We start from the raw sequence: 27,285 nt of genomic DNA, 5'->3' as shown, positions 1-27,285 counted from the left end.
TTAAAGGGCCACGCAATTATATAAAAGAGTACTTAACCGATGTGTCACTACACTCACTACCATTTGTCAGACTTACGACTGGTAAAAGAAAGACATTGTTGAAAGAAAGAATCATAATTGATGCAGCATAACCTCCAATTCCTTCAAAATCTGGTGCTTAAATTACCCACAGTGCAACTTGACACTTTACTTGGAGATGTAAGTGTTTTTCTGCGAGCTCTCGACCTTTAGCTGCTGACCTCCAGCAGAGGTCTGGTCACCTCACTGATTCTCCATCTCCACATCACCAGTTTTGTTGTTATTTTCAATTTTAATGCCCGATTTGATGCTGACTGAAATTATGCTTCTTGAAGGGCTTCGGGGATGGGTCACAAATATAATTTCCAAAATAATTGCAATATCTTGATAAACATTAAAATATACTGGAATCACTAACTTTCTATTAACCATTTATTTTGTATATTCAATCACAGATGCACGGTATTCATGATTATCCTGATAATGGGAATTCACCAATGTTTCCTGTATTGTTTTATCACTACCTGCTGTACCCCAAGACCACTAACATGTAGGCTTGGTGTGTAAAATTGGTTCGCATAATGGGAGTTTTTCCTGATCCGATGTGAGGTCAAAGGTCAGGGATGTCTATGTGTACAGATTGTAAAGCACTCTGAGACAAATTAGTAATTTGTGAAATTGGGCTTTACAAATGAACTGAATTGAATTGAATCAAAAGCTCAATTGATAATGAAAATAAAGTAGTATATTCTCTCTTATTGTTTGAGTGTGGAAGGAAATGCTCACAAATAGTTACTGCTGAGTTCAAAAGCAAACTTTTTAAATCATGTTTCCCCTCATCTTGAAATGTGAGAGACCGTACGGTATCATTGCTTCACCGTTAAGACTTGTTTGGTAAATGGGAGATGCCTTGTGATGCTATTTGAACTCCGGAACTTCAGTGTCTCTGTCAGGTCAAAGGTCAGAGGTCAGAGGCTCCTTATTTATCTTCCTTTTTCTCGTGTTTGCTTTAGACGGTCTCCTTTTCTATGTCCGGCCCATGAAATCCTTGCTTTAGTCCCAATGACTGATGAGCTTTGTGGTTTCCGGTTGTGGACTCTCACGCGATCGTATTGAACTTGGTAATGTCCCGACGTCGGGATGCAAACCGGTTCTCCTCCCGCTGAAGATCCCTGATGTCATAAGTTAAAGCCCACTGTCACCACCACTTCAAGCCGATTTGGACGTGGAGCAGGATAGAAAGGACTTTGAGTCCGGACGATAATAAAGACGCACAACCAGTGTTTACTTTCGATATCAACGACGATGTCATTTGGGTTGTGTGCGCTGCGCACGGCCCTCGTGGTTCGATGCTCCTGCTGCAGACGCTAAAATGAAAGAAATTATAGATGCCGAGACAAAAAGACTCAACTAGATGAGCGTCGTGTGAGGGGACGGGTCAATAAAGCCACTGGCAGCAGCTTCCCCTCAGGCAGTCATTCTATACATGTCAAGGACAAGCGTAGGTCATGTGACTGAGCTGCAACCACGACCAACATCAAAGCTATCGCTGCAACATTGAATCACTATTTAGATCTGGTATCTCGCAGTTTTAAGTTTAAAAAAAGGCTGGGAATAAGTACTTTTTTTGAAGGGAAACTACTTTTTCACACTAAGATGAAGTTAGTATAAACATAAATGCCCACAAATGTGTATTTGTTTGTCCATACATGTACAAAAGTGCATTCACATCACATGTGCTGGTTGTTTCCCGCTGGCTGCAAAGCACCAAGCTAATCAAAGCCCCAGTAATATGAATGGATTAGACTATGGACATGTCTGGATTATACTACAGTCAATCAGATTAGGACATGTTGACCCTCATAGTATGCAGAGATTTAAGCAATAGAAATGTACAAGAAAGCACTTCTCTACCCGCAGTCCATGAACAAGACGCTGGTTCAGGTTCCAGTGTCTTGCTCCACAGGCTGCCGTCCTGCCGTGGACCCTGAGGCCTGATCTTCCATTGGAGCATTTTCCTCCTGCTATCACTAACTTAGTTGTGTTTATGGTACTCAAAAAATCCGTTGTGTTTGTTGCCATTTTGTAGAAATAGTTGGTGAAATCTATTTATTTGTTGTGTCGGTGATGAGATACTTTGAAGTTCAGCAGCTAGTGAGATCGGACTTGATGAAGTATAAAAGTAAATGAAAGCCTTTTTAATAGCACTTCTCATTGCCGTGGTATTAGATGGCACAACACTAACAACGCAGCGAGTTTAAACTGTGTGGGGCTGCTCTAATAAGTCTCTTAGGTCCCTCCAGTTGATCCAGAATGCTGCAGCTCGTGTTCTCACTAAAACTAAGAAAAGAGATCACATCACTCCTGCACTAGCTGCTCTGCACTGGCTCCCAGTAAAATCAAGAATCACTTTTAAAATTCTTCTCTTAACCTACAAAGCCTTGATTGGTGATGCTCCATCATATCTTAAGGAGCTTGTCGTACCATATTGCCCCACTAGAGAGCTACGCTCACTAAATGCGGGACTACTTGTAGTTCCTAGAGTCTTAAAAAGTAGAATGGGAGCCAGAGCCTTTAGTTATCAAGCTCCTCTTTTATGGAACCAGCTTCCAATTTCAGTCCGGGAGGCAGACACAGTCACCTCGTTTAAGAGTAGACAACGACGAGAAGGCCTACCTGGAGGAAGTTGCTGATCTGTCACTCTGGTGCCAGGACAACAGCCTCATCATGAATGTCACCAAAACTAAGGAGCTGATTGTGGACTTTAGGAAGGTACAACAACAGAGGACGTACTCACCACTGGGGATTAACGGGACTACTGTGGAGAGGGTGAGCGGGTATAAATACCTGGGAGTCCACATCACCGAGGATCTGACATGGTCAACAAACACAGACACTCTGGTGAGAAAGGCAAGGCAGCGCCTCTACCACCTCAGGCAGCTGAGGAAATTTAAAGTTTCCCAGAGGATCCTTCAGTCCTTCTACTCTGGAGCTGTAGAGAGCGTCCTGACAGGAAGCATCACAGCCTGGTTTGGCAACTGCTCGGCTCAGGACAGGAAGCAGAGAGTAGTGGGCTGAACGCACTATTGGAACTACACTCCCACCCTGCAGGACTTGTACACCAGGAGGTGCAGAACCAGAGCCGGCAGGATCATGAAGGATCCTCACCACCCCAACAACAGACTGTTTCAGCTGCTGCGGTCAGGCAGGCGCCACCGTAGTCACGCTGCAAGAACAGAGAGACTGAGACGGAGTTTCTTTCCTCAGGCCATCAGGATTGTGAACTCCGACCTCACCAGGACCCCCACATAGACCCACACAACTGCCCCTCTTAGGCACACACACACACACACACACACACACACACTTACTGTAAATATTGTGTTGTTTTTTATTTGTAAATAGTGTGTACTTGTTGCCCTTGCACATTCCTGCTGAGCATTGCCACTTTCATTTCACTGCACACCCTGTGTGTGTATGTGACAAATAAAACATCTTGAATCTTGAATCTTGAATCTTGAAACTTAAGACCTTCCTCTTTGACAGAGCTTATAGTTAGGGCTGAATCAGGTTCACCTGGTCCAGCCCCTTGATATGCTGCTATAGGCTTATAGCTGCCGGGGGACGTTTTAGGATGCACTGAGCACCTCTCTCCTCTTTTTTCTCTCCTTAAGGATGAATTTTCATCTCTCAATCACACGTTACTAACTCTGCTTTCTCCCCGGAGTCCTTTTGACTTCACGTCTCATGGGGTCATCGGACCCTATGAGACGGCATAGATCCTATCTGCCTGATGGATCATCGAGGTCTGGGTCGTGCAATTCCTGCTCCTGACTACGCCACTGTCCTGTTGAGACTCCGCCCACTGTTGAGACTCCGCCCACTCCTCCTCCCCACCGCCATCTGCCTGATGGATCGTGGAGGTCTCCATCGTGGAATATGCCTACTATGAACTATTCATACACTCTGTCATATTCATTGAATGTATTTTAACTCTAAATCTGTCCTTCTGTACACATGACATCTATTGCATCTGTCCATCCTGGAGAGGGATCCTCCTCTGTTGCTCTCCTCCAGGTTTCTTCCCTTTTTTTCCCCCTGAAGGGTTATTTGGGAGTTTTTCCTGGTCCGATGTGAGGTTTTGGGTCAGGGATTTTCTATGTGTACAGATTGTAAAGCACTCTGAGACAAATTTGTAATTTGTGAAATTGGGCTATACAAATAAACTGAACTGAATTGAATTGAATTGACTTGTCCCCAGGGCTCAGAGGCCTTTCTGAGTGCTGCAGGGCAATAAATCCTCTTTGCATGGCTGGTGATCAAGCCCCGATGGAAAGGAGCTTAGGAGCCAGTTACGAAGCTGCTTCCCTTTTGTCCCTTAGGTCAGGTGATCACACACAAAACACAGACGGGAGAGAGAGAGGTGTAGAGAGAGAGGTAGAGTGAGAGAGAGGTAGAGAGGTACAGTGCATCTGGAAAGTATTCACAGCGCTTGATTTTTTCCACATTTTGTTATGTTACAGCCTTATTCCAAAATGGATTAAATTCATTATTTTCCTCAACATTCTACACGCAACAACCCATAATGACAAAGTGAAAACTGTTTTTTGGAAATGTTTGCACATTTCCCCCGATAGCTCAGTCTGGCTGGGCGGCTCTAGGAAGAGTCCTGGTGGTTCCAAACTTCTTCCATGTCCGGATGATGGAGGCCACTGTGCCACTCATTGGGACTTTCAATGCTGCAGAAATCTTTCTGTACCCTTCGCCAAATCTGTGCCTCGATACAATTCTGTCTCGGAGGTCTATAGATAATTCCTTGAACTTCATGGCTTGGTTTATGCTCTGATATGCACTGTCAACTGTGATACCTTATATAGACAGGTGTGTTCTCAATCATGTCCAATCAACTAAATTTAGCACAGGTGGACTCCAATCAAACATCTCAAGGATGATCAGTGGAAACAGGACCTGAGCTACATGTTGAGTGTCATGGCAAAGGCTGTGAATACTTATGTACATGTTATGTTTTCGTTCTTTATTTTTAACAGATTTGCAAAAAACAGTTTTCACTTTGTCATTATGGGTTGTTGTGTGTAGAATGTTGAGGAAAATAATGAATTTAATCCATTTTGGAATAAGGCTGTAACATAACAAAATGTGGAAAAAGTGAAGCGCTGTGAATACTTTCCGGATGCACTGTAGGTAGAGAGAGAGAGAGAGGTAGAGAGAGAGAGAGGGGTCAATCTGAGGTTGTTGACTCATGTATTTGTTGACGGAGTGAAGCTCTCTGTGCTGCTCATCTCTCTCCTGCTGTTGGCCTCTGGATCAAAGCGGTGCACGCTGTTGGTCGTTTGGGGTCCGCAGTGACGTCATGTGCTTTCTGTGCGTGTCGGGAAGTTGAGGGGTAGTAAGTTAAGAGAAATGCCACTTTGCTATAGTTGGTACGTGAGGCTGCAACTAACAATTCTCATGTTGAATGAAATGAAGGCAGGTTCCCAAAAATGTAAATGTTTCTTAAATGAACTCTGTTATGTCACTATCTCTTAAGGCTTAGTATCTTTTAACTTGTCTTGTTCTGTGTTTTTTGTTTGTAACTTTGTGTTTCTGGCCTGGTCACCCTCGAAAAAGAGATTTCTATTCTCTGGGAATCACCTGGTTCAATAAAGGATAAAAAATAAAAATAAAGGATTATTGAGCAAGCAATCCTAAACCCATCGACTTTTACCAACCATAGACTTCACTGGAGAAATAAAAGTAAAATATCACATTTCAGAAGCTTTAAATGAATAATATTTAGTATTTTTTCTAAGATTAAATCCATAAATCTATTATCAAAATGGTTGCAGATCATTGTTTGTCAATCAGAAATTGATTACTCTAATTGTTTCAGCTGTACTGACACTGTACTGAACGGGTTGTTGACAACATGTTATTGTTACCTTCGCATTGAAAATGCGGAAGGTTATGTTTTGATCGCCATGTATTTGTATGCGTGTTATTCGCATAAGTCAAAAAGTATTAAACCGAATTGCATGACATTTGGCAGGATGATTGGTTATTATCCGGGGACCATTTGATTAGATTTTGGGATCGATCGGGTCAAAGGTCAAGGCCAAGGTCATGAAAAGGTCAAAACCTTATTTTTACCATAGCGGTCAATTTTTATCCAATTGGCATGCAACTAATGCCAAAATATTCATAATTCAATGCCCAATCATGTGATATGCGAAGGTATGCGCTCTACCGAGTGCCCGTTCTAGTTGTTTTGATTTTATTGTAAACACAGGCCAGCCGTCCACTCACAGGAGACGAGTGCTCAAACATCTCCGTGTATCTTTCTCTTCCTGCCTGCACAGGTCACTTTCCTCCTCCCCTCCTCCCCTTCCCCCCGTCACGGCTCCGGTTGCCATGGAGAACTCGTCGGTGGCGTCTGCGTCGTCTGAGGCCGGCAGCACGCGTTCGCAGGAGATCGAGGAGCTGGAGCGCTTCATCGACAGCTATGTGCTGGAGTACCAGGTGCAGGGGCTTCTGGGAGACAAGGCCGACGGAGACCTGGACGTGGACAACGGCGGCAAGGCGCCAGAGGTCAGAGCGCTATTACACGAACGGGTGACACGCTCCCATAAGTCCCGTATCTGTTGGCAGCAGGGATCATTTTTACAGGGATCGTACAGTCACGGAAAACCTGGAAAAGTCATGGAATTTTAAATGGTCATTTCCAGGCCTGGAAAAGTCATGGAAAAAACTTAAATCATAAAAGTTTTGGAAAAGTCCTGGAAATGTGTTATAATCACATGTTCATTTACGCCGAGTTTGAAATAGTTAATATATTTTTTAAAGAAAGACGCTCAAAATATAAGCCGGCGTACGCTCTCAATACGCAAAATGTTCTAGTTTTCATGTTTATACCGAGATTTCAGTTTGGCCTGGAAATTTGGTTATAAGTCATGGAAAAGTCCTGGAAATGCATTGATCAGAATGTGTAAGAACCCTGTTTTTAGTGGGGCCTCGGGGTGCTTCGTGTACCTTGTTGACGTGTAAACAAAGCCCCCGTTCACAAACGATAGCACCTTCTCCGCTCTTTTCTTTCCCCCAGTGGACGGACGACTGTAACAACAAGAAAGACGGCAGCTGGACGTCCTCCTGGGGGAGGGGCTCGACCAAGCCGGTAAGTGGGGATCGGGGTTCTACTCGTCTCCCGGCTTCGGAGGCGACCTTCTCAAAAACAATCTTGAATCAAATACAGTCTGTACGGTCTTCATCGTAGATCGGTGTCATCGGACAATAGCCTGAAGAATAACTCAAATGACGATTGGGGATGAAATGAGTTTGAATTTAAAGCTGCAGCAAACTCATGTTTTGTGGTTTATTTGTAGATGGAACTTGGAAGTTGGAGCCCTCGCGGGGCAGAAAACCCGCTTCTATCCTGTTTCTTCCTATTGTTGTATTTGTTCTTTTCTGCTCGAATGACTTTCACCTTCTTTACTCGTCCACTTTCCGCGCGTCTCTGCATCTCTGCTGCTGCGTCTCGCATACCTGCTTCTGTCTCCTCATGCCTGCCTTCACCTTCTGAAATCTTACAGCGCATAAAACATGACTAAAACCTTCATGGGGTCAATAAAACTATCGCAAATTAGCAACGTGATGTCATAGGAATATGTTTATACCGAGATTTCAGTTTGGTCATTTACATTTGGTTTAAAGTCCTGGAAATCCATCGGTCAACATGTGTAAGAACCCTGAAGTATGCTCTTCTGTGAGGCCAGTATTTAAATAAACCTAAATGAATTATCAGTCAGTTTCTGTCTGTCTCTGGTCTGCTGTAAAGTCTGAGGCGATTTACAGTATTATTTAGTTTTATTGGTATTGTCGGAGCTATTTAATTTGACATTTGTATTTAGGTTTTATTGTAAAGTAATATTGATTATTTATTGCTTATTTAGGTTATATTTTTATATGTTAGTTGTTTCTTATGATAGTTGTAGTTTAGTTTAATATATTTAGTTTTCGGTTCACTGATTGGGTAACACTGGGCACCTGTGGTTGTATGTAGAGGTGGGTAGGCACAGGACCAGCATGCACCTGGGTGGCCGGTGTTTTTGACCACAGCACAGAGAGGAAGCGTCAACATTTTGTTTGTTCTTTTTTGTTGGTTTAAGAAATAAATTCTCAGAATACTAACAGGCGGAAATGGACAGTTCTTTCTTTTGAATGTGTCAACACCAAAACCCACGGTGCATCAGTGGCGGTTTGATTTATAGTTTTGTTTGATTTCGTACGACAAATGGCCGCTACAGGTATGATTCACCATGACGTGAGTGAAGTGGCGTGGGGAAGAGGTTCAAAGCCAAGAAACGAGGAGGGAAAGAGAGAGACTAGAATTTAAATGTCAGTATTTATATCGATACAAAAAAAATCCTATTAATCCATTTTTAGTGCCGCAAAATGAGGATGTTTTCTTTTTACATTCAGCTTCTTAAAGTATAGTGTCCAAAACATGGAATTGAAACTATAGTTTTTAGTTTAAAAGCAGATTAGGAGTAGAAATGTCCCTCTTGCTTCCAGTGTTCCCCCCTCGGGAATCAACAGACAGGAAATCCATCGGGTTGTGAATGCAACGGAGGACACGGTCCCGTCCTCACGTCTCCTCTCGACTCCACAGGACGAATGGGAGCGCAGCAGCAACGGCAGCACCGGCTCCGGGCCCAGTTCAGGCTCGAGACCAGGGTCTGGATCACGCTCTGGCAGCAGAGGCAGAAACAACCAGTTCACAGGCCCCGCCGTGGTACACAAACACCCGCTTGTTTGTTTGTTTGTCTGTTGTTTCAGAATCAGGTTTTATTGGCCGATTAAGTTTGCACAAACAAGGAATTTGACTTAGTAAAGTGACTCTCAGTGTACTTACACAAAATAAACATTACAACACAATACAATACAAAAACAGTGCAGTACAAAACAAACAGTGCAACGGTCTAAGAATATTAAGAAAGTGACTTGTTTATTTAGTCTTTTACTGCCACTACATTCCCTCAGTATTCATTTTTAAAAATCCCCTCTTCGAGAAATGAACGTTCTTGGGGAGACGTTGAGGGACCAACACTTTGGTTACGGTCATGTGACTCTTCCTCAGTCATCTAAAGATTTCACCACAATTCAGGGTCCAGAGGCATTTATTCGGGTGGATCCAGTTACAGGTCTAGCTCGTTTGAAAAAATCATCAGAGCTACACAGAAGAGTTTTCTCACAGACCTCACTCGTACAAGTCAAAGCAAGCTTTGGAGGATCCAATGTGGTTTAACCCTCCTGTGACCTTTAGGGTCAATTTGACCACATTCAATGTTTAACGTTGGTGTTCTTTGGGGTCAATTTGACCCCAGGCTGTTTTTCACTGTCAAACAGATAAGAAATATCAACTTTTTAATATATTTAAAGGGCTATTTAGGTAGTCAACAAACAAACATAAAGTACCTCACACTTAAACTTGGGAAACAATATTAATTCTAATAATTTTCTGGAGGTTTTAATTGCTGGTGTCAAATTGACCCCGAGGGTAAAATACGTTAGTAAATATAAAGGCAACAGGAGGGTTAAGGTTGACCCAAACTGGGATCTAAAACTATTACAACTAAAACTAACTTTCTTGATGTGCAGTCATGAAAGACAGAAAAAACACAAGACTCAAGAGAGCCTATTTTTAAATTTAAAAAAAGGACTTTTCAAGAAACGGTTCCAGTGGTGCACCTGTTAGTTTTAGTTAACTACTAATACGTATGTGACCGTTTGGTCTGAAGTGTTACGGAGTTAAGCTGAACATGTTTTCCTCGTGTTTCTTCCAGAACGGGAACAGAGAGGGCTCCCTCGACATCCTGGGGACGGACATATGGGCCGCCAACACCATGGACTCTTGCGGGTACGTGCCTTAGTGCTTCTTTTACAGAATTACAGACGCAGCTTCTTGAGGGTCACATGACTGATTTAGACACACAGATTTGGCTTTGCCTCGTTTGCGCCTGAACTTTGTTCCCGGCTTCTCTCCGTCTTTGACTCCTCTGAACACGACTTTGCTGAACTCTACGTTTGTATTTGATTTCTGCTGTTTCCTAAATCTTTAAGTTTTCTCCTGGATACTCCAAGGCAATATTTCCCAGCTTTTGTTTTCAAGGCCCAGACCACTTCTGGCATTATTTGTCTGTGGGTGTATACAATAATATATATATTCACATGAAATGCAATGAGGGACATCATATTGTAATAAGCTTACTCGGCTCTTTTTTACATCCCACACAAAGCCACTGAGCAACAGGGCTGTGGAGTTGTGCGGATGATGAAATGTATTTCAGTTTTGCTTTGTTAACAAAACATTACGGCTCAAAGCTTGAAATCTTGCTTTGACTTGTACAAGTGAGGTTCTGTGAGAAAACGCTTCTTAGCGTCTGTGTAGCTGCGATGATTCTTTCAAACGAGCGAGACCTGTAACCTACGGGAGAAGAAAAAAAGAAACGAATGAGACAAATATCAAATTCACTGGAAGGAGGACAGGTTGCCATGGTAACGGCTGATGTAAGCTCCTCCCCCTCCGTGCACACCGACAGGTGCTGCAGAGTATGAATGTTGACTAGAAACTTACTGAGCGCTTTAGTTTGGAGATATTTCCGCCAATCTAGTTTAAGTGTAAAATATTTTAACAAAGACCTCAGAAAAGCAGATGTAATTGTGTTTAGCAATAACAAATTAATATAATAACAATAGCAATTGTCAAAATACTATAATAAATAGAAGCACAGATGTATATATATATATATAAGATAGATACACAGATGTATATTTATATATATATGTATATTTAAATATATATATATATATATATAATAAAGGTATATATCATATTTCCATCCATTGAAGTTTTCTGAATGTTTCTCACATGCAGTGAACTGAAAAAACTCTTGTGCTCCTCATATTATTCCCTTTTTGGATACAGCATTAATGTAGTGAATGAAGTGAGCGTCTGGTCACATAGCACCCCCTAGTGGTGACACGCGTCCACTGCCGATCCGTGGAGATTCATAGAGCCTTTTTTAATGTCGAGCCAAAACAGTTTTTTGTTAATGCACATATCATATTTCTGTGTTATTGTGAGGGCACCGCTCACGAAAACAATCCAAACCAGTACTGCCATGCACCAAAAGGGATTCACTAGAATATAAATGTGATCCTACAGCCTCAGGTTTGCTGGTGTTGCTCAGCCACTGTCAATCAAATGTTATCAAACCAGCCTGTGTTAAACTATTATGAATAAAAACCAAGAAAGATTATTCAGTCATGATTATTTACTGTTATAGAAAAATTATTTGGCTCTAAAATGTCTTTTGAAGGACTTTAAGATCATTCATTTTTTTTGCCTGTGTTCAGAAGCCTGTGCACCGGCTGCTCAACCTCAACTCTCTGATGGCTTTTATTACAAATTAGAGGAGGGGTCAAATACTCAGGGGTAAGATTTGGGTTTTGAGGGGATTGCAATACAGATGCAGGGTGGTGTATACACACTTACAAGTAAAAGATAATTAAGGGGGTGCCGGGCTTGTTTTTTGTTGTTGTTGTTGTCTTTTATTATTATTTTTTTATTGTTGTTTTTCATTTATTTTTTTGGAGGTGGGGGAGGGGTATGTGTGTTTGTATGTGTATATATGTGTGTATGTATGCGTGTGTATATATGTGTGTGTGTGTGTGTGTGTATGGGTGTAGGGGTATGTATATGTGTGTATATTTATGTTTATGTCTGACATTTTTGTACTTGTTTCATGTTTATATCACTAAACAAATTTTAAAAAATTAAGTGACAAAAAACCCAACCGTACCTCTCTTTGCCTCTTGGTTGTAGAGGAGCTGGTTGGGACATTCAGCCAGAGAAGCTGGACTTCAGCCATTTCCACAGAAAACCCCTCCGAGGAATCCCAAAGCACCTGCCTCCCATCGACAGAGAAGGGTACGCTCCCGGTCCGCTGCTCTCTCAGAATCGATCATCCCGTGTTATCTCAGTTCTGCCATCATGATTGTCTTCTCTCTCTAATGAAGCCCACATACCCATCATCCCCGACGGTCGCTTCCTCTCTTTCAGGATGAACAAAAACAAGTTTGAGGAAGATGACGGCATCGACATGAACGACATCGAGAGGTTTCTACCCCATCTGCGTTCTGTGAGTGACCGACTGGTTTTCTCTTCCTTTAAAAAAAAAAAAAAATGCCTCTGTAGTTTTCTCATTGTGAATATTTGTAAAATCAACCCTCTGGTTTTGTAAAGTAGTTATTCTGCACTGATGTGACACGTTTTTTAACCACAGGCAGAAAGCCTCTCGCCAAGGTATTAACCTCACTATCTATTGATTGGTAGAGAGCGCCCCCTGTTGGCAGAAAGGAAAACATACAACGTGTATTGACTCTAGCAGTCGTGCTGTCCACAGTGGAATGACCAGAATATGGCAAAAAAAGAGGGAAATAGTTGTAAGTTTTTTTCCGGTTGAATAACAATCAATACATGTAAAACTAGAACGGGCACTCGGTAGAGCGCATACCTTCACATATCACAAGATTGGGCATTGAACTATGAACATTTTGGCATTAGTTGCATGCCAATTGGATAGAAATTGGTAAAAATAAGATGTTGACCTTTCCATGACCTTGACTTTTGACCCGATCGATCCCAAAATCTAATCAAATGGTCCCCGGATAATAACCAATCATCCCACCAAATTTCATGCGATTCGGTTTAATACTTTTTGAGTTATGCGAGTAACATGCATACACATAAATAAATACACGGCGATCAAAACATAACCTTCCGCCTTTTCAATGCGAAGGTAATCAGTCTGCATTTATATTTATGTTATAAATGAGTCTGGTTGACTCTTTAAACATTTGGGGACATCTGCTGGTCACATCCTGAAGTGAACTGTAACCGACATGAAAACTGCTTCAGGATGTTATACCGCCCCCTGTTGGTGAGATGCATGTACAACATGTATACCTCAAGCCAGATTAAGAGTTGTTTCTTCCTCTGTCAGTTTAATCCTTCTTTTAAACTCAATTTAAAGAATATGTTCATGTTGTTGTTTTCACGTCTATTCAATTCAATTCAATTCAGTTTATTTGTATAGCCCAATTTCACAAATTACAAATTTGTCTCGGAGTGCTTTACAATCTGTACACATAGACATCCCTGCCCCAAAACCTCACATCGGACCAGGAAAAACTCCCAAATAACCCTTCAGGGGGAAAAAGGAAGAAACGTGGAGGAGAGCAACAGAGGAGGATCCTCTCCTAGGATGGACAGATGCAATAGATGTAATGTGTACAGAAGGACAGATTTAGAGTTAAAATACATTCAATGAATATGACAGAGTGTATGAATAGTTCATAGTAGGCATATTCCACGATGGAGACCTCCACGATCCATCAGGCAGATGGCGGTGGGGAGGAGGAGTGGGCGGAGTCTCAACAGGACAGTGGCGTAGTCATGAGCAGGAATTCCACGACCCAGACGATCCATCAGGCAGATAGGATCTATGCGTCTCATAGGGTCCGATGACCCCATGAGACGTAAAGTCAAAAGGACTTCCGGGAGAAAGCAGAGTTAGTAACGTGTGATTGAGAGATGAAAATTCATCCTTAAGGAGAGAAAAAGAGGAGATAGGTACTCAGTGCATCCTAAACGTCCCCGGCAGCTATAAGCCTATAGCAGCATATCAAGGGGCTGGACCAGGGCAAACCTGATTCAGCCCTAACTATAAGCTCTGTCAAAGAGGAAGGTCTTAAGTCTACTCTTAAACGAGGTGACTGTGTCTGCCTCCCGGACTGAAATTGGAAGCTGGTTCCATAAAAGAGGAGCTTGATAACTAAAGGCTCTGGCTCCCATTCTACTTTTTAAGACTCTAGGAACTACAAGTAGTCCCGCATTTAGTGAGCTCTCTAGTGGGGCAATATGGTACGACAAGCTCCTTAAGATATGATGGAGCATCACCAATCAAGGCTTTGTAGGTTAAGAGAAGAATTTTAAAAGTGATTCTTGATTTTACTGGGAGCCAGTGCAGAGCAGCTAGTGCAGGAGTGATGTGATCTCTTTTCTTAGTTTTAGTGAGAACACGAGCTGCAGCATTCTGGATCAACTGAGGGACCTAAGAGATTTATTAGAGCAGCCTGCTAATAAGGAGTTGCAGTAATCCAGTCTGAACCAATTTTTCTGCATCTTTTGAGACAAGATGTGCCTGATTTTTGAAATATTACGAGATGAAAGAATGCAGTCCTTGAGATTTGCTTTACGGGAGTTAAAGGACAAGTCCCGATCAAAGATAACGCCAAGATTCTTTACAGTGGTGTTGGATGCCAGGCAATGCCATCTACAGAACCCACATCACCAGATAATTGATCTCTGAGGTGCTCAGGGCCGATTAAAATTACTTGGTTTTGTCTGAGTTTAACATCAAGAAGTTGCAGGTAATCCATGTTTTTATGTCTTTAAGACATGCTTGAATTTTACAGAGTTGGTTGCTCTCCTGTTTTATCGATAAATATAGTTGAGTGTCATCTGCATAACAATGAAAGTTTATGGAGTGTTTCCTGATAATATTGCCCAAAGGAAGCATGTATAAGGTAAATAAAATTGGTCCAAGCACAGAACCTTGTGGAACTCCGTGATTAACGTTGGTGGTTATCTAGGTGTCATCGTTTACAAATACAAACTGAGATCGATCTGATAAATAGGATTTAAACCAAATTAGTGCCGTGCCTGAAATGCCAATCGACTGCTCCAGTCTCTGTAACAGGATGTCATGGTCAATGGTGTCGAATGCGTATATCTTAAGCTACGCATACTTGCTCATGTATACGCTGAACAAGAAGAACCCCCCCCCCCCCCTTTTTGTTTCCCGGTCCAGTTTCCTTGCTCGGCTTCAAGGTGTTTCAGCCGGGTGACAGAACTCCCTCTCGGGCCAACGTCAACCTCTTCTCTTCCTCCGCTGCTCTCTGAGCCGACACGTCTCCCCTCTTTGACAGCGTTTGAGCCGGTGCCTTTCTCTTTCCTTCCCCTCTCGGCTTCTGCAGCCAAACTACGCTTCACCTCTCCTATTTCTTCAGCCGCGATTATGGGCCCGGCCGCGCTACCGAGATGGCTTCCTCACGAAGCCGCCTCGTGAAGCCAAGGCCGGCGTTTCCGTTTATTCCGTTTCAGACAAAAGAGGGGTCGGTGGGAGACGCCGAGCCGGGGAGGGGTCGCCACTTCGTCTCACTTCCAGTAGCTGGTTCTGACGCGGTCTCGGGCTGGTCTCGGTTGGGTATCGTGCTGGTCTCTGTTGGGTCTCGGGCTGGTCTCTGTTGGGTCTCGTGTTGGTCTCTGTTGGGTCTCGTGCTGGTCTCTGTTGGGTCTCGTGCTGGTCTCTGTTGGGTCTCGTGTTGGTCTCTGTTGGGTCTCGTGCTGGTCTCTGTTGGGTCTCGTGCTGGTCTCTGTTGGGTCTCGTGCTGGTCTCTGTTGGGTCTCGTGCTGGTCTCTGTTGGGTCTCGTGCTGGTCTCTGTTGGGTCTCGTGCTGGTCTCTGTTGGGTATCGGGCTGGTCTCTGTTGGGTCTCGTGCTGGTCTCTGTTGGGTCTCGTGTTGGTCTCTGTTGGGTCTCGTGCTGGTCTCTGTTGGGTCTCGGGCTGGTCTCTGTTGGGTCTCGTGTTGGTCTCTGTTGGGTCTCGTGCTGGTCTCGGTTGGGTCTCGTGCTGGTCTCTGTTGGGTATCGGGCTGGTCTCTGTTGGGTCTCGTGCTGGTCTCTGTTGGGTCTCGGGCTGGTCTCTGTTGGGTATCGGGCTGGTCTCTGTTGGGTCTCGTGTTGGTCTCTGTTGGGTCTCGTGCTGGTCTCTGTTGGGTATCGGACTGGTCTCTGTTGGGTCTCGTGCTGGTCTCTGTTGGGTCTCGGGCTGGTCTCTGTTGGGTCTCGTGCTGGTCTCTGTTGGGTCTCGGGCTGGTCTCGGTTGGGTCTCGTGCTGGTCTCTGTTGGGTCTCGTGTTGGTCTCTGTTGGGTATCGGGCTGGTCTCTGTTGGGTCTCGGGCTGGTCTCGGTTGGGTCTCATGCTGGTCTCTGTTGGGTCTCGTGCTGGTCTCTGTTGGGTCTCGTGCTGGTCTCTGTTGGGTCTCGTGTTGGTCTCTGTTGGGTCTCGGGCTGGTCTCTGTTGGGTCTCGTGCTGGTCTCTGTTGGGTCTCGTGCTGGTCTCTGTTGGGTCTCGTGCTGGTCTCTGTTGGGTCTCGTGCTGGTCTCTGTTGGGTCTCGTGCTGGTCTCTGTTGGGTCTCGGGCTGGTCTCTGTTGGGTCTCGTGCTGGTCTCTGTTGGGTCTCGTGTTGGTCTCTGTTGGGTATCGGGCTGGTCTCTGTTGGGTATCGGGCTGGTCTCTGTTGGGTCTCGTGTTGGTCTCTGTTGGGTCTCGTGCTGGTCTCTGTTGGGTCTCGTGTTGGTCTCTGTTGGGTATCGGGCTGGTCTCTGTTGGGTATCGTGCTGGTCTCTGTTGGGTCTCGTGCTGGTCTCTGTTGGGTGTCGTGCTGGTCTCTGTTGGGTATCGTGCTGGTCTCTCTTGGGTCTCGTGTTGGTCTCTGTTGGGTATCGGGCTGGTCTCTCTTGGGTCTCGTGTTGGTCTCTGTTGGGTCTCGTGCTGGTCTCTGTTGGGTCTCGTGTTGGTCTCTGTTGGGTATCGGGCTGGTCTCTGTTGGGTATCGGGCTGGTCTCTGTTGGGTCTCGTGTTGGTCTCTGTTGGGTGTCGTGCTGGTCTCTGTTGGGTATCGGGCTGGTCTCTGTTGGGTCTCGTGCTGGTCTCTGTTGGGTATCGGGCTGGTCTCTGTTGGGTCTCGTGCTGGTCTCTGTTGGGTATCGGGCTGATCTCTGTTGGGTCTCGTGCTGGTCTCTGTTGGGTATCGTGCTGGTCTCTGTTGGGTATCGGGCTGGTCTCTGTTGGGTATCGTGCTGGTCTCTGTTGGGTCTCGTGCTGGTCTCTGTTGGGTATCATGCTGGTCTCTGTTGGGTCTCGTGCTGGTCTCTGTTGGGTATCGTGCTGGTCTCTGTTGGGTCTCGTGCTGGTCTCTGTTGGGTCTCGTGCTGGTCTCTGTTGGGTCTCGTGCTGGTCTCTGTTGGGTCTCATGCTGGTCTCTGTTGGGTATCGGGTTGGTCTCTGTTGGGTATCGTGCTGGTCTCTGTTGGGTCTCGTGCTGGTCTCTGTTGGGTCTCGTGCTGGTCTCTGTTGGGTCTCGTGTTGGTCTCTGTTGGGTCTCGTGCTGGTCTCTGTTGGGTCTCGTGTTGGTCTCTGTTGGGTCTCGTGCTGGTCTCTGTTGGGTGTCGTGCTGGTCTCTGTTGGGTATCGGACTGGTCTCTGTTGGGTATCGTGCTGGTCTCTGTTGGGTATCATGCTGGTCTCTGTTGGGTCTCGTGCTGGTCTCTGTTGGGTCTCGTGCTGGTCTCTGTTTGGTCTCGTGCTGGTCTTGTGTGTGTGTGGGTGTGTGTGTCTGTGTGTGTGTGTATGTGCGCCGATCAACAGCGTTGTGTTTGGATATGTGTTGCAGGTGATGCACACACATCTTTCTCAACCCATTTTGATTAAACAGTTTGTATTTGCTCATAGGACTCATCTGAAATAGAGACGGTTCTTCTGTTTACGACTGTGACCTGATGTTCTCTCCCACGAGGGGATTCATTGGCTGCAGAGATCACGTCAGCTCGGTGTGACCAGAGTCCAAGCCGTGTCCGCGAGGGACGGCCTCGGCCTGCTACCGAGCGCCGTCATCAACAGCACGTTTAGAGGACAAGTTTCACATTTTGGGAAATATGCTTATTTGCTTTTCTTTCCACAAAAGCGAGAAGACTTTTCCTCTTTTTAAAATACGGCAATAAAAGAACGAGTTTTCTAAAAATGTGCCACGGAATACCGATGACTACACGTTTATGATTTTGTCGTATTTTATTTCAAAGTGATTCACGTCGAAGTTTTTTTTTCTTTCTTTCTTCCACTCTCGTCGGACTTGAACTTCTAAAATCCTTTAAGAACGGCGGGCGCCGCGGGAGCGACGGAAGGTGACGGTCCGACCGAGCGGAGGGGGAGAAACACCGGCCGGTCATCTGGGAGACATCCGGGCTCTGATCCGGGAACAAAGCCTCCGTCTGGGGCCGAGACATCGCAGACCGGACGGCCCCTCCCTCTGGAGGTGTACGTGCCGCGGAGCAGGCCTCCGCTGGAGAAGGGCCGCCGGGGGCGGGGGGGGGGGGTCTTTCTGGGGCGGTCCGTCAGCTGAGACCTGCATTCCACTCGCACACACGTAGAGTCCCTGTCCGACCTTTTCTTTTTACCTCGTCTCCCTCCGCTTCTTCCTTTTTGCCATCCTCTTCTGAACCGCCATCGTCGCGCTCCGCCCTTCTCCTCCCTTCGTGGCGGCGATCACTCCTCCCCTCCATCCCTCAAATGTTGGGAGGCCGCAGAACGAGATCCAGGGGGTCGTGGTGACCCCGTGGTCTCTTCCTGCTATTGTTCCTGGTCCGACTGCTGCTCGGCTCCTCCGCTCCGTTCACCGCACACACGCCGGCTTCATCGCCGCTGTGCGCCGCTCTCGCCTCGACCGCCGGAGACTCGAGCACACGCACGACAGCCGGATCCCTCGGACCGTCGGTTATGAATTCCACAGAGGTGTTCGATGGTGGTAGGGTTCGTACGGTCATGGAAAACCTGGAAAAGTCATGGAATTTTAAAATGGTCATTTCCAGGCCTGGAAAAGTCATGGAAAAAACTCAAATCATCAAAGTTTTGGAAAAGTCCTGGAAACGTGTTATAATCACGTGTTCATTTACGCCGAGTTTGAAATAATTAATATGTTGTTTAACCTTCCTGTTACCTTTAGGGTCAATTTGACCCCATTCAATGTTTAACGTCGGTGTTCTTTGGGGTCAATTTGACCCCAGGCTGTTTTTCACTGTGTCAAACATATAAGAAATATCAACTTTTTTATATATTTAAAGGGCTGTTTAGGTAGTCAACAAACACACATAAAGTACCTCACACTTAAACTTGGGAAACAATATTAATTCTAATAATTTTCTGGAGGTTTTAATTGCTGGGGTCAAATTGACCCCGAGGGTAAAATACGTTAGTAAATGTGAAGGTAACAGGAGGGTTAAACATTGAATGGGGTCAAATTGACCCTAAAGGTAACAGGAGGGTTAAAGAAAGACGTTCAAAATATAAGCCGGCGTACGCTCTCAATACGCACAATTTTCAAAATGTTTCATGTTTTTACTGAGATTTCAGTTTGGTCGTGGACATTTGGTTTGAAGTCCTGTAAATCCATCGGTCACAATGTGTAAGAACCCTGCGTGGTGCACCAGGGACCTGATCCGTTCCATGCATCACATCGGAAAGACAGTAAATATGCACACACGGACAAGATGAACCAAATGTATTCTATTCCAAGGGCACGCTAAAGAAACGCGCTGAAGAACAGTTGATGATGGGGGAATACCAAAATCAAGGATAAATTGCTTTCATGCTCCATTTTCTTTTTCTCCCTCCTGAACTGATTTATAGACTCGGCGTATAACTGCCAAATCCCTAGAAAGGAGGTAACCTCCAGCCTCTGCCGTGATGAAATTCATTTTCTCTGCCTAGCACGTGTTTATGATGGGCTGAGTGCTGTCCGCCGTGTCAATTTATGGTGATAATACAGGAGTGAAATCGGCTGGTTTCACTGTACAGAGCAGCCCAAAAACGTCCTCGCGAGCAGAGGAGTCGTTAAGTCGTCGGTCTGTACGCTCCCAAAGGATCCGTTTGGATTCTGCAGAGAAGGTGACGTGTTGGTAATGTCATGTGACACAGACGGCACATATGATTGAAGTTCTTTTAAAGCATGTGAAACCTGCTTTTGGCGGTCGCGTGATTATATTTCTGTCGGGTGCTCCAGGTTATCTTCCTCTCTTTCTGACACTTTGATCCCACAGCGGCTCCACCTCCTCCCGGAGCCGGCCCCCGGGGCCTTTGATGTGCCCGTCTGTCCGCCGTGGCCCCGGCCTCACATCACTTATTAAATGAGACGCGGGTGTCAGGACCTCGCATCTTTCCCTCTCATCACCGATCGCCCACCATATCGGACTGTGGCAGCTTTCAATTTTTTTATTTTTTTGTTCCCGGCGTGGTTGGCAGGCATCAGCTGCAGAGCAAGTTACATGAAAGGCCCAACGTCGGCACCGTGAGACACGGAGCACATCTTTTGCCACAGGGAAACTATTCTAAATCCTAAATTTGAACTTCATTTCTGGCTTAACCCTCCTGTTGGCTTCAAATTCACTAATTTGACAGCAGCAATTAAAACCGAGAGAACATTATTAGAATTAATATTGTTTCCCAAGTTTAAGTGTCACTTTATGTTTGTTTGTTGACTGCCGAAATAGCCCTTAAATAAATAAACAAGTTTATATTTACCTTCGCATTTTCATATTTATTTATTTATATATAAGGCAGACGTGCACGTAAAACAACGCACGCATAAAACAGCGCACGCGTAAAACAGCGCACGCGTAAAACAACGCACGCGTAAAACAGCGCACGCGTAAAACAACGCACGCATAAAACTGCACGCATAAAACAGCGCACGCGTAAAACAGTGCACGCGTAAAACAGCGCACGCGTAAAACAATGCACGTAAAACAACGCACGCGTAAAACTGCACGTAAAACAACGCACGCGTAAAACAACGCACGCGTAAAACAGCGCACGCGTAAAACAGCGCACGCGTAAAACAATGCACGTAAAACAACGCACGCGTAAAACAATGCACGTAAAACAATGCACGTAAAACAATGCGCGCGTAAAACAGCGCACGCGTTAAACAATGACGCGTAAAACAACGCACACGTGAAACAATGCACATGTGCAACGCCCCCGACCAGCGCTGTAAAGTGTAAACTTGACAGCGAGCCACTCGGTTCGTCGGCTCTCTGAGTGACGTGAGCGTCGCTCTTCATGCTCGGGCTTCTCAGTAAATCGTCCCCCTGTTTTTAAAATAGAGGCGTGAATACATATCGAGACGGGCGACCGCGCTACGCCACGTCGTTATATTTAATCGAGTTGACGAGTTGTTTTGTCACTTTCTTCTTTTCCACGTCTAAAACAACTCTTTAACCCTCCTGTTGCCTTTAGGGTCAATTTGACCCCATTCAATGTTGAACCTCCTGTTACCTTTATATTTACTGACATATTTTACCCTTGAGGTCAATTTGACCCCAGCAATTAAAACCTCCAGAAAATTATTAGAATTAATATTGTTTTCCAAGTTTAAGTGTGAGGTACTTTATGTTTGTTTGTTGACGACCTAAATAGCCCTTTAAATAAATAAAAAAGTTGATATTTCTTATATGTTTGACACAGTGAAAAACAGCCTGGGGTCAAATTGACCCCAAAGAACACCGACGTTAAACATTGAATGGGGTCAAATTGACCCGAAAGGTAACAGGAGGGTTAAACTAAACTTTTTGATTGGCTTATGTGAGAAGCGACGCTTTGCTTTTCAGCCCCGCCTGTGAGACGGAAATGATGACCTCAAAGAAAACATGAAACCCATTCGGATGTCACGGATCTGAAGTCGTCGCCGGTCCTGAATCCCTCGGCCTGCGCGTGCTTCCGTTGTGTCGACAGCGCCCGTCATTTCCATGTTGTTGTTTCTAACTCTCCATGAATCACTTGTCCAAACCGTCTTTTTTCAATCAAAACACATCCGACGTCCTCTCCTCATCGACTCATTCATCTCCGCTCCGGTCTTTTCTCACGGACGTTTCCAGCATCCTGCTCGGCGACGGCCAATCGGATGTATTCAAACACACTGATGCTGTCTTTCGTTGGGGACTATTCTGTTTCTTTTCATCGCTAATTGGGTAATTCCAGTGTTTCTCGTGTGATTTCCCAGACGGAGGATGAATCGACTGGCTGTGGCAACGTGTCTCGCTTTATGAAAGCATGTCTGATAGAAGCTCGTAGATCTATTCCTCTCATCTGAACACAGTTGATATTCTCTGTAGCTGCAGCAACATATTAAAATGTTTTTACTCCATTAAAGATAGGTGATTACGTGAAGAGGTATTTTCCTGGATCCCTCTCTTCATCAACATGAACTGAAACTCTCTCACCCAAAACACAACTTTTAACGTTCTTTTGATAATTTAATTAGGATTTAGTGAATGCAATGTAATCTTTATAGTCTCTACTCCTATAATTATACATATTTCAGCAGACAAAATTGCTTTTTCTGTCCGTTTTTATCTGATCTCCAGTCTCTTTCCCACTTTACGCCCCCCCTCGCCCTCCCCGTCACGTCCACAGGGCTCGCTGCCTGCCGTGAGGTGAGGGGTCACCTGGCCGGCCCCGCCTCCCTTTTGATCGGCTCTGCCTGCTACCTGCAGAGAGCGTCTTCACACACACGGCGCTCCCTTTCAGCCGCAGAGACGACTGCAGCTCTCGCTTCCTCCTCACCCACTGTGCACACAGCTGTGGGTCAAAGGCAAAGCTGCTGGCCGCGACCTGCTTCATGTGCTTTGGGGGGGGGGGGGGGGGGCTATTCAAAAGAGTTATTCATCTTATTTAGAGCAGGAATCTTGAATAATATTCCGAAACTGTTTCAAGTTTAAACCGTTTTGGTTCAAATGTGTGGCGTACAGATGGTCACCCTGTCTGTGTGTGTGCACGGGTGTGTGTGTGTGTGTGTGACTGTGTGTGTGCACGGGTGTGTCTGGATGGGTGTGTGTCTGTGTGTGTGTGTGACTGTGTGTGTGCACGGGTGTGTCTGGATGGGTGTGTGTCTGTGTGTGTGTGACTGTGTGTGTGCACGGGTGTGTCTGGATGGGTGTGTGACTGTGTGTGCACGGGTGTGTCTGGATGGGTGTGTGACTGTGTGTGCACGGGTGTGTCTGGATGGGTGTGTGTCTGTGTGTGTGTATGTGACTGTGTGTGTGCACGGGTGTGTCTGGATGGGTGTGTGTGTGTGACTGTGTGTGTGCACGGGTGTGTGTGTGTCTGTGCACGGGTCTGTGTGTGTGTGTGTGTGTGTGAGACTGTGTGCACGGGTGTGTGTGACTGTGTGTCTGTGTGTGACTGTGTGTGTGACTGTGTGTGTGTCTGTGTGTGTGACTGTGTGTCTGGATGGGTGTGTGTGTGTGTGACTGTGTGTGTGTGAGTGTGTATTTGTGTGTGTGTGTGTGTGTGTGTGTGTGTGTGTGTGTGTGTGTGTGTGTGTGTGTGTGTGTGTGTGTGTGTGTGTGTGTGTGTGTGTGTGTGTGTGTGTGTGTGTGTGTGTGTGTGTGTGTGTGTGTGTGTGTGTGTGCGCGCAGTCATCTGGTTACCATTTGAGGGCAGAATTACAGCTAATGATATCCTAGAGGAAAACTCCAGTAGCTAAACATGCCGCCGTTCCTTCGTGTGTTTCTCTCCTCTCTCTCCTCCTCCCCGTCGGGCGGCTCGAGTGGCAAGTCGTCTGAGTCTGGGGAGAAAAAGAGATTTCATAGATAATAATACTTTTCGGGTTTATATGTGAAGTCTCTGCTCAAAGAAAAGCTTTGTGCTAACAGACAGTTTAAGTGTGTGTTTGTTTGGCTTTTTCTGGATATTGCTGTGCCACATGTAGAGACTGCCCCCCTCTGCACGCACACACACACACACACACACACACACACACACACGTTCTGCCTCTCACATCTGGATTCCATCAGAATCCAACAATCCCTTCGCAGCCTCTGGAAGAGAGAAGTAGGTTAGAGCAGCCGTTTCAAATATCAAGCACCCTCATTATAACATCGACAGTGTCGAAGTCTGCATGTCCAGACTGTGGTCACCTTCTTGACACCGCGTTGGATTGAAAACGTGGAGCTACAGCACACACACACACACACACACACACTGATCTCTGATGGTCATTAACGTTAACTGAAACAAACTAATGTATACAGTATCTGCTTGTAACATGATGTGTTGTACTTCCTGTGCACAGCAGTTAGACCACACACACACACACACACACACACATTTATGGAACGGCTGCCGTTGCACACTGTACATGTATGTATTTACACGACACCTGTAGCCATGGTAACAGCTGCACATAGCGATGCTGAGCTAAGGGCGACATGGCGGATGTTTAATGGATGGTTTTTATTTCCTTTTGACAGGAAGGGAACTTTAAGTAAAGAATACATTCATTCCATCATCCATACCGCTGTCCTCATTAGGGGCGCTGGATCCCAGCTGACAATACATTCACTGATAATATAGATCACAGCAACATGAAGACGAGATGTATTTAATGCAATAAAGATAATATATTTAGTTCCCCGAATAGATCATTATGATCTCGCTCTTCAAGTTTTAATATCATCAGATATCGTGTTTGTACCTGAGCTTGCCAACATCCAGTTGGACGGGAAGCGGCGCGTTGCCCGAGGCGGAACCGGGAGCTTTTAAAGTCTGAGAAATGTTTGAACCTAGAAAGAAAGAAATTCCATTGATACCTTGAAGTCTTGAGAAGTGCTGCATCCTGCCAACAGTATTAAAACATAACTATTCCAGCAGAGATGACATGACACCGCTTACTCTCACTGTCAGACACACACAGGCCCGTTAGGTTTGAGATGAATCCATTAGTCTATCGCTGTTTTTATAATTGATTGATAGTTAAATTCAAATTTCTTTAAACATAATTTTTTTTTTCACCTAAGAATCTATGATGAGCATTTTGCTTGAATTCTTTATATACATTTATATATTAATAAATACCAATAAACCAATAATTTGGACATTTTAATCCTTAATTACCAGCTCTTTCTCCTCCCCTCTCAAATTTGACGTGTCAATGAAATAAGATGCAACTTTATAAACGTGAACATTTTTATTTTTATTTTTACGTTGGAATTGAAGAAAATAGAAGGAACAATTATATATATATATATATATATATAATTATATTTATATTATTTTTATTTATAATTATAATAATATAATATAATTTATAATTATAAATTATATTATTTTTATTTATAATATAATAATAATAATATAATTTATAATTATAATTATTTTAAATAATTATAATATCATTATAATTGAAAAGCATGCCCGTTCTGCAGATACTTTCCACAAAGTGACCGTCTGTCTTTTGATTCGTCTCCAACAGGTCTTCCCACCCCTTTCTAATGAGGCGGAGATCGCACAGACCAAAAAGCTCTTCCGACGCAGGAGGAATGACCGACGGTAATGACGCACAGACACACACACACACACACACACACACACACCTACCTACCTCAGTGAGAGGGAATGTTGTAGCTGTTGATGTCAGATGTCGGTGCACAGCCAGTCCTACGGCCGTCTCTCCCCCCGCCAAAGCAATGTCAAGACAGGAATGCAGCCTCCACACTTTTCTGCAGGCAGGAAAAAGAATACAAATTTAAAATAACACTGCGGAGACATTCACATTTTGTTCTTGTTTAATAGGTCACTCACTGGAAATGTAGCCGGTTATTCAGTCACCCGCGTTTGCCCTCGATACTTGGGCGTTCTTTCTTTTTTTCCCCGACTATTCATTCACTCGTCATGCCGCGTGACCTTTAACCTCGTTAACATTGTCCTTCTGTCCCCACACTCTTAATTCTGACACCAAATATTTGTGCTGGCAAACTGAAATATAGTTTCACCCAAGTCTGACTTCACTGAGACCACATTCTTAAGAGCGAGGGAAAAAAACATCTCTCTCTCGCTCTCTCTCTCTCTCTCTCGTTCTCTCACTCCCTGCCCTGATGTCACTGGAAAACTGTTCTTCAGTTGCTAAGAGACGAGCAAAGAGAAAATATTTTGGTCGTATTTGTGGTATAAAAAAAAAAAAGAGAGGATATTTTAGCTATACCAAATGGACAAAAGCACTTTCATCCTTGTTTTTAAGTACAGAGAGTAATTGGTTCTGTCATGCGCTATTGTGTTTATGTTTGATGGACACTGCACAGACCTGGCAAAAAGAAAGCAACACAAATATAAACTGGAAAATTAAAAAGAGGCCACTACTTTCTCAACACACACACTAAACCAATGCTGTTTCTACCTTTGGGAAGAATTGAAAAGGACAAATGTGAAACGTATAAAACGTACAAGACACTGTATGGAGTTAAACCTGTGATTAAGGGCTTACCAAATACTGAGGCGTGTTGAGCTTGAATGCAGATTCTTAAACTTGGAAAAAACTAATTCTTATCACAAGGTTGAAAAGTTTAGTTAATCTGAAGCTTTCAACCACAAGAAATGAGAAGTGCAACCTCGTTGGACTAACGATATGCATGACTCTCCGCTCAGTGACACAGGAAAATGGCGGCGCGCTCAGTCGCGAAGTCTCGTCGGTCCCGCTTAGGTGCACTTTTTTTTGTTTATTTGTGTGTTTTTTTATTAGCCCAAACAGTAACCTGCTGGGCGAAGGTTAGTTTTAGCCGACAGGACCTGTTGGAAATAGGTCTGAAATGCGAGCAGACAATTTCGGCGGAGTTTACAAGCCGGGAAAACATTCCCTCAGCACTGGCGCGACCCCCCGGCTCACAATGGCTAACGTTACCTACCATCAAAAGACGGCGGCGAAGGAAGCGCCGTGGAGACAGGGGTGGTCCGCTAAACAGACTGAAGCGAGACCCACACAGACCAGCGATACCGAGCCTATTCCTGGCTAACGTGAGGTCGCTAGCAAACAAGATGGATGAATTAAGGCTCCGTGTTGAAACGAAGACGGTGAACAGCTGTGTGCTGATCATAACAGAGAGTTGGCTAACTGCTGGCATACCGGACGCTAGCATCGAGCTACAAGGCTACACAATGCACAGACAAGACAGAGACGCTATGGCTACAGGGAAAACACGCGGTGGATTATTAATCTACATTAACAACGACTGGTCTTCAGACTCCAAATTGGTAAGCAGCCACTGCTCCAAAGATCTGGAGTATATCACAGTCAAATGCCGACCCTTTCACCTGGCCAGAGAGCACTCAGCCGTCTTGATAACATCTGTTTACATAGCCCCTGATGCTAATGCTAGCTCGGCGCTAGCTTTGTTACACGGCTCCATCAGCGCACAACAAAGCAGATACCCTGACGCTGTCCACATCATAGGGGGGGATTTTAATCAGACTAATCTAAAGACAGTGCTCCCTAAGTTATACCAGCACGTGAAGTGTGCCACAAGGGGAAAAAATACACTGG

The 27,285-nt window shown here is 44.8% G+C and overlaps 1 protein-coding gene across 2 annotated transcripts in view; it reads left to right on the top strand.

Annotated features, from left to right (window-relative positions):
• The window catches only part of ctif (CBP80/20-dependent translation initiation factor), a 64,193-nt gene that overhangs the window by 5,781 nt on the left and 31,127 nt on the right, over positions 1-27,285 (top strand). The window contains exons 2-9 of one of the 2 annotated variants that reach the window (XM_056432244.1): positions 6,375-6,603; positions 7,115-7,186; positions 8,681-8,803; positions 9,855-9,928; positions 11,897-12,001; positions 12,134-12,212; positions 14,946-15,074; positions 25,225-25,301. In XM_056432244.1, coding sequence (XP_056288219.1) covers positions 6,427-6,603; positions 7,115-7,186; positions 8,681-8,803; positions 9,855-9,928; positions 11,897-12,001; positions 12,134-12,212; positions 14,946-15,074; positions 25,225-25,301 — 836 coding nt within the window. In that variant the 5' untranslated portion in view covers positions 6,375-6,426. The remainder of the gene's footprint in view (positions 1-6,374; positions 6,604-7,114; positions 7,187-8,680; positions 8,804-9,854; positions 9,929-11,896; positions 12,002-12,133; positions 12,213-14,945; positions 15,075-25,224; positions 25,302-27,285) is intronic. The other variant, XM_056432245.1, reaches the window with a different exon arrangement.

Source organism: Pseudoliparis swirei, chromosome 15 (genome assembly GCF_029220125.1).
Source record: "Pseudoliparis swirei isolate HS2019 ecotype Mariana Trench chromosome 15, NWPU_hadal_v1, whole genome shotgun sequence".
Taxonomy (NCBI): domain Eukaryota; kingdom Metazoa; phylum Chordata; class Actinopteri; order Perciformes; family Liparidae; genus Pseudoliparis; species Pseudoliparis swirei.
This window is presented reverse-complemented; position numbering and strand designations above follow the sequence as displayed.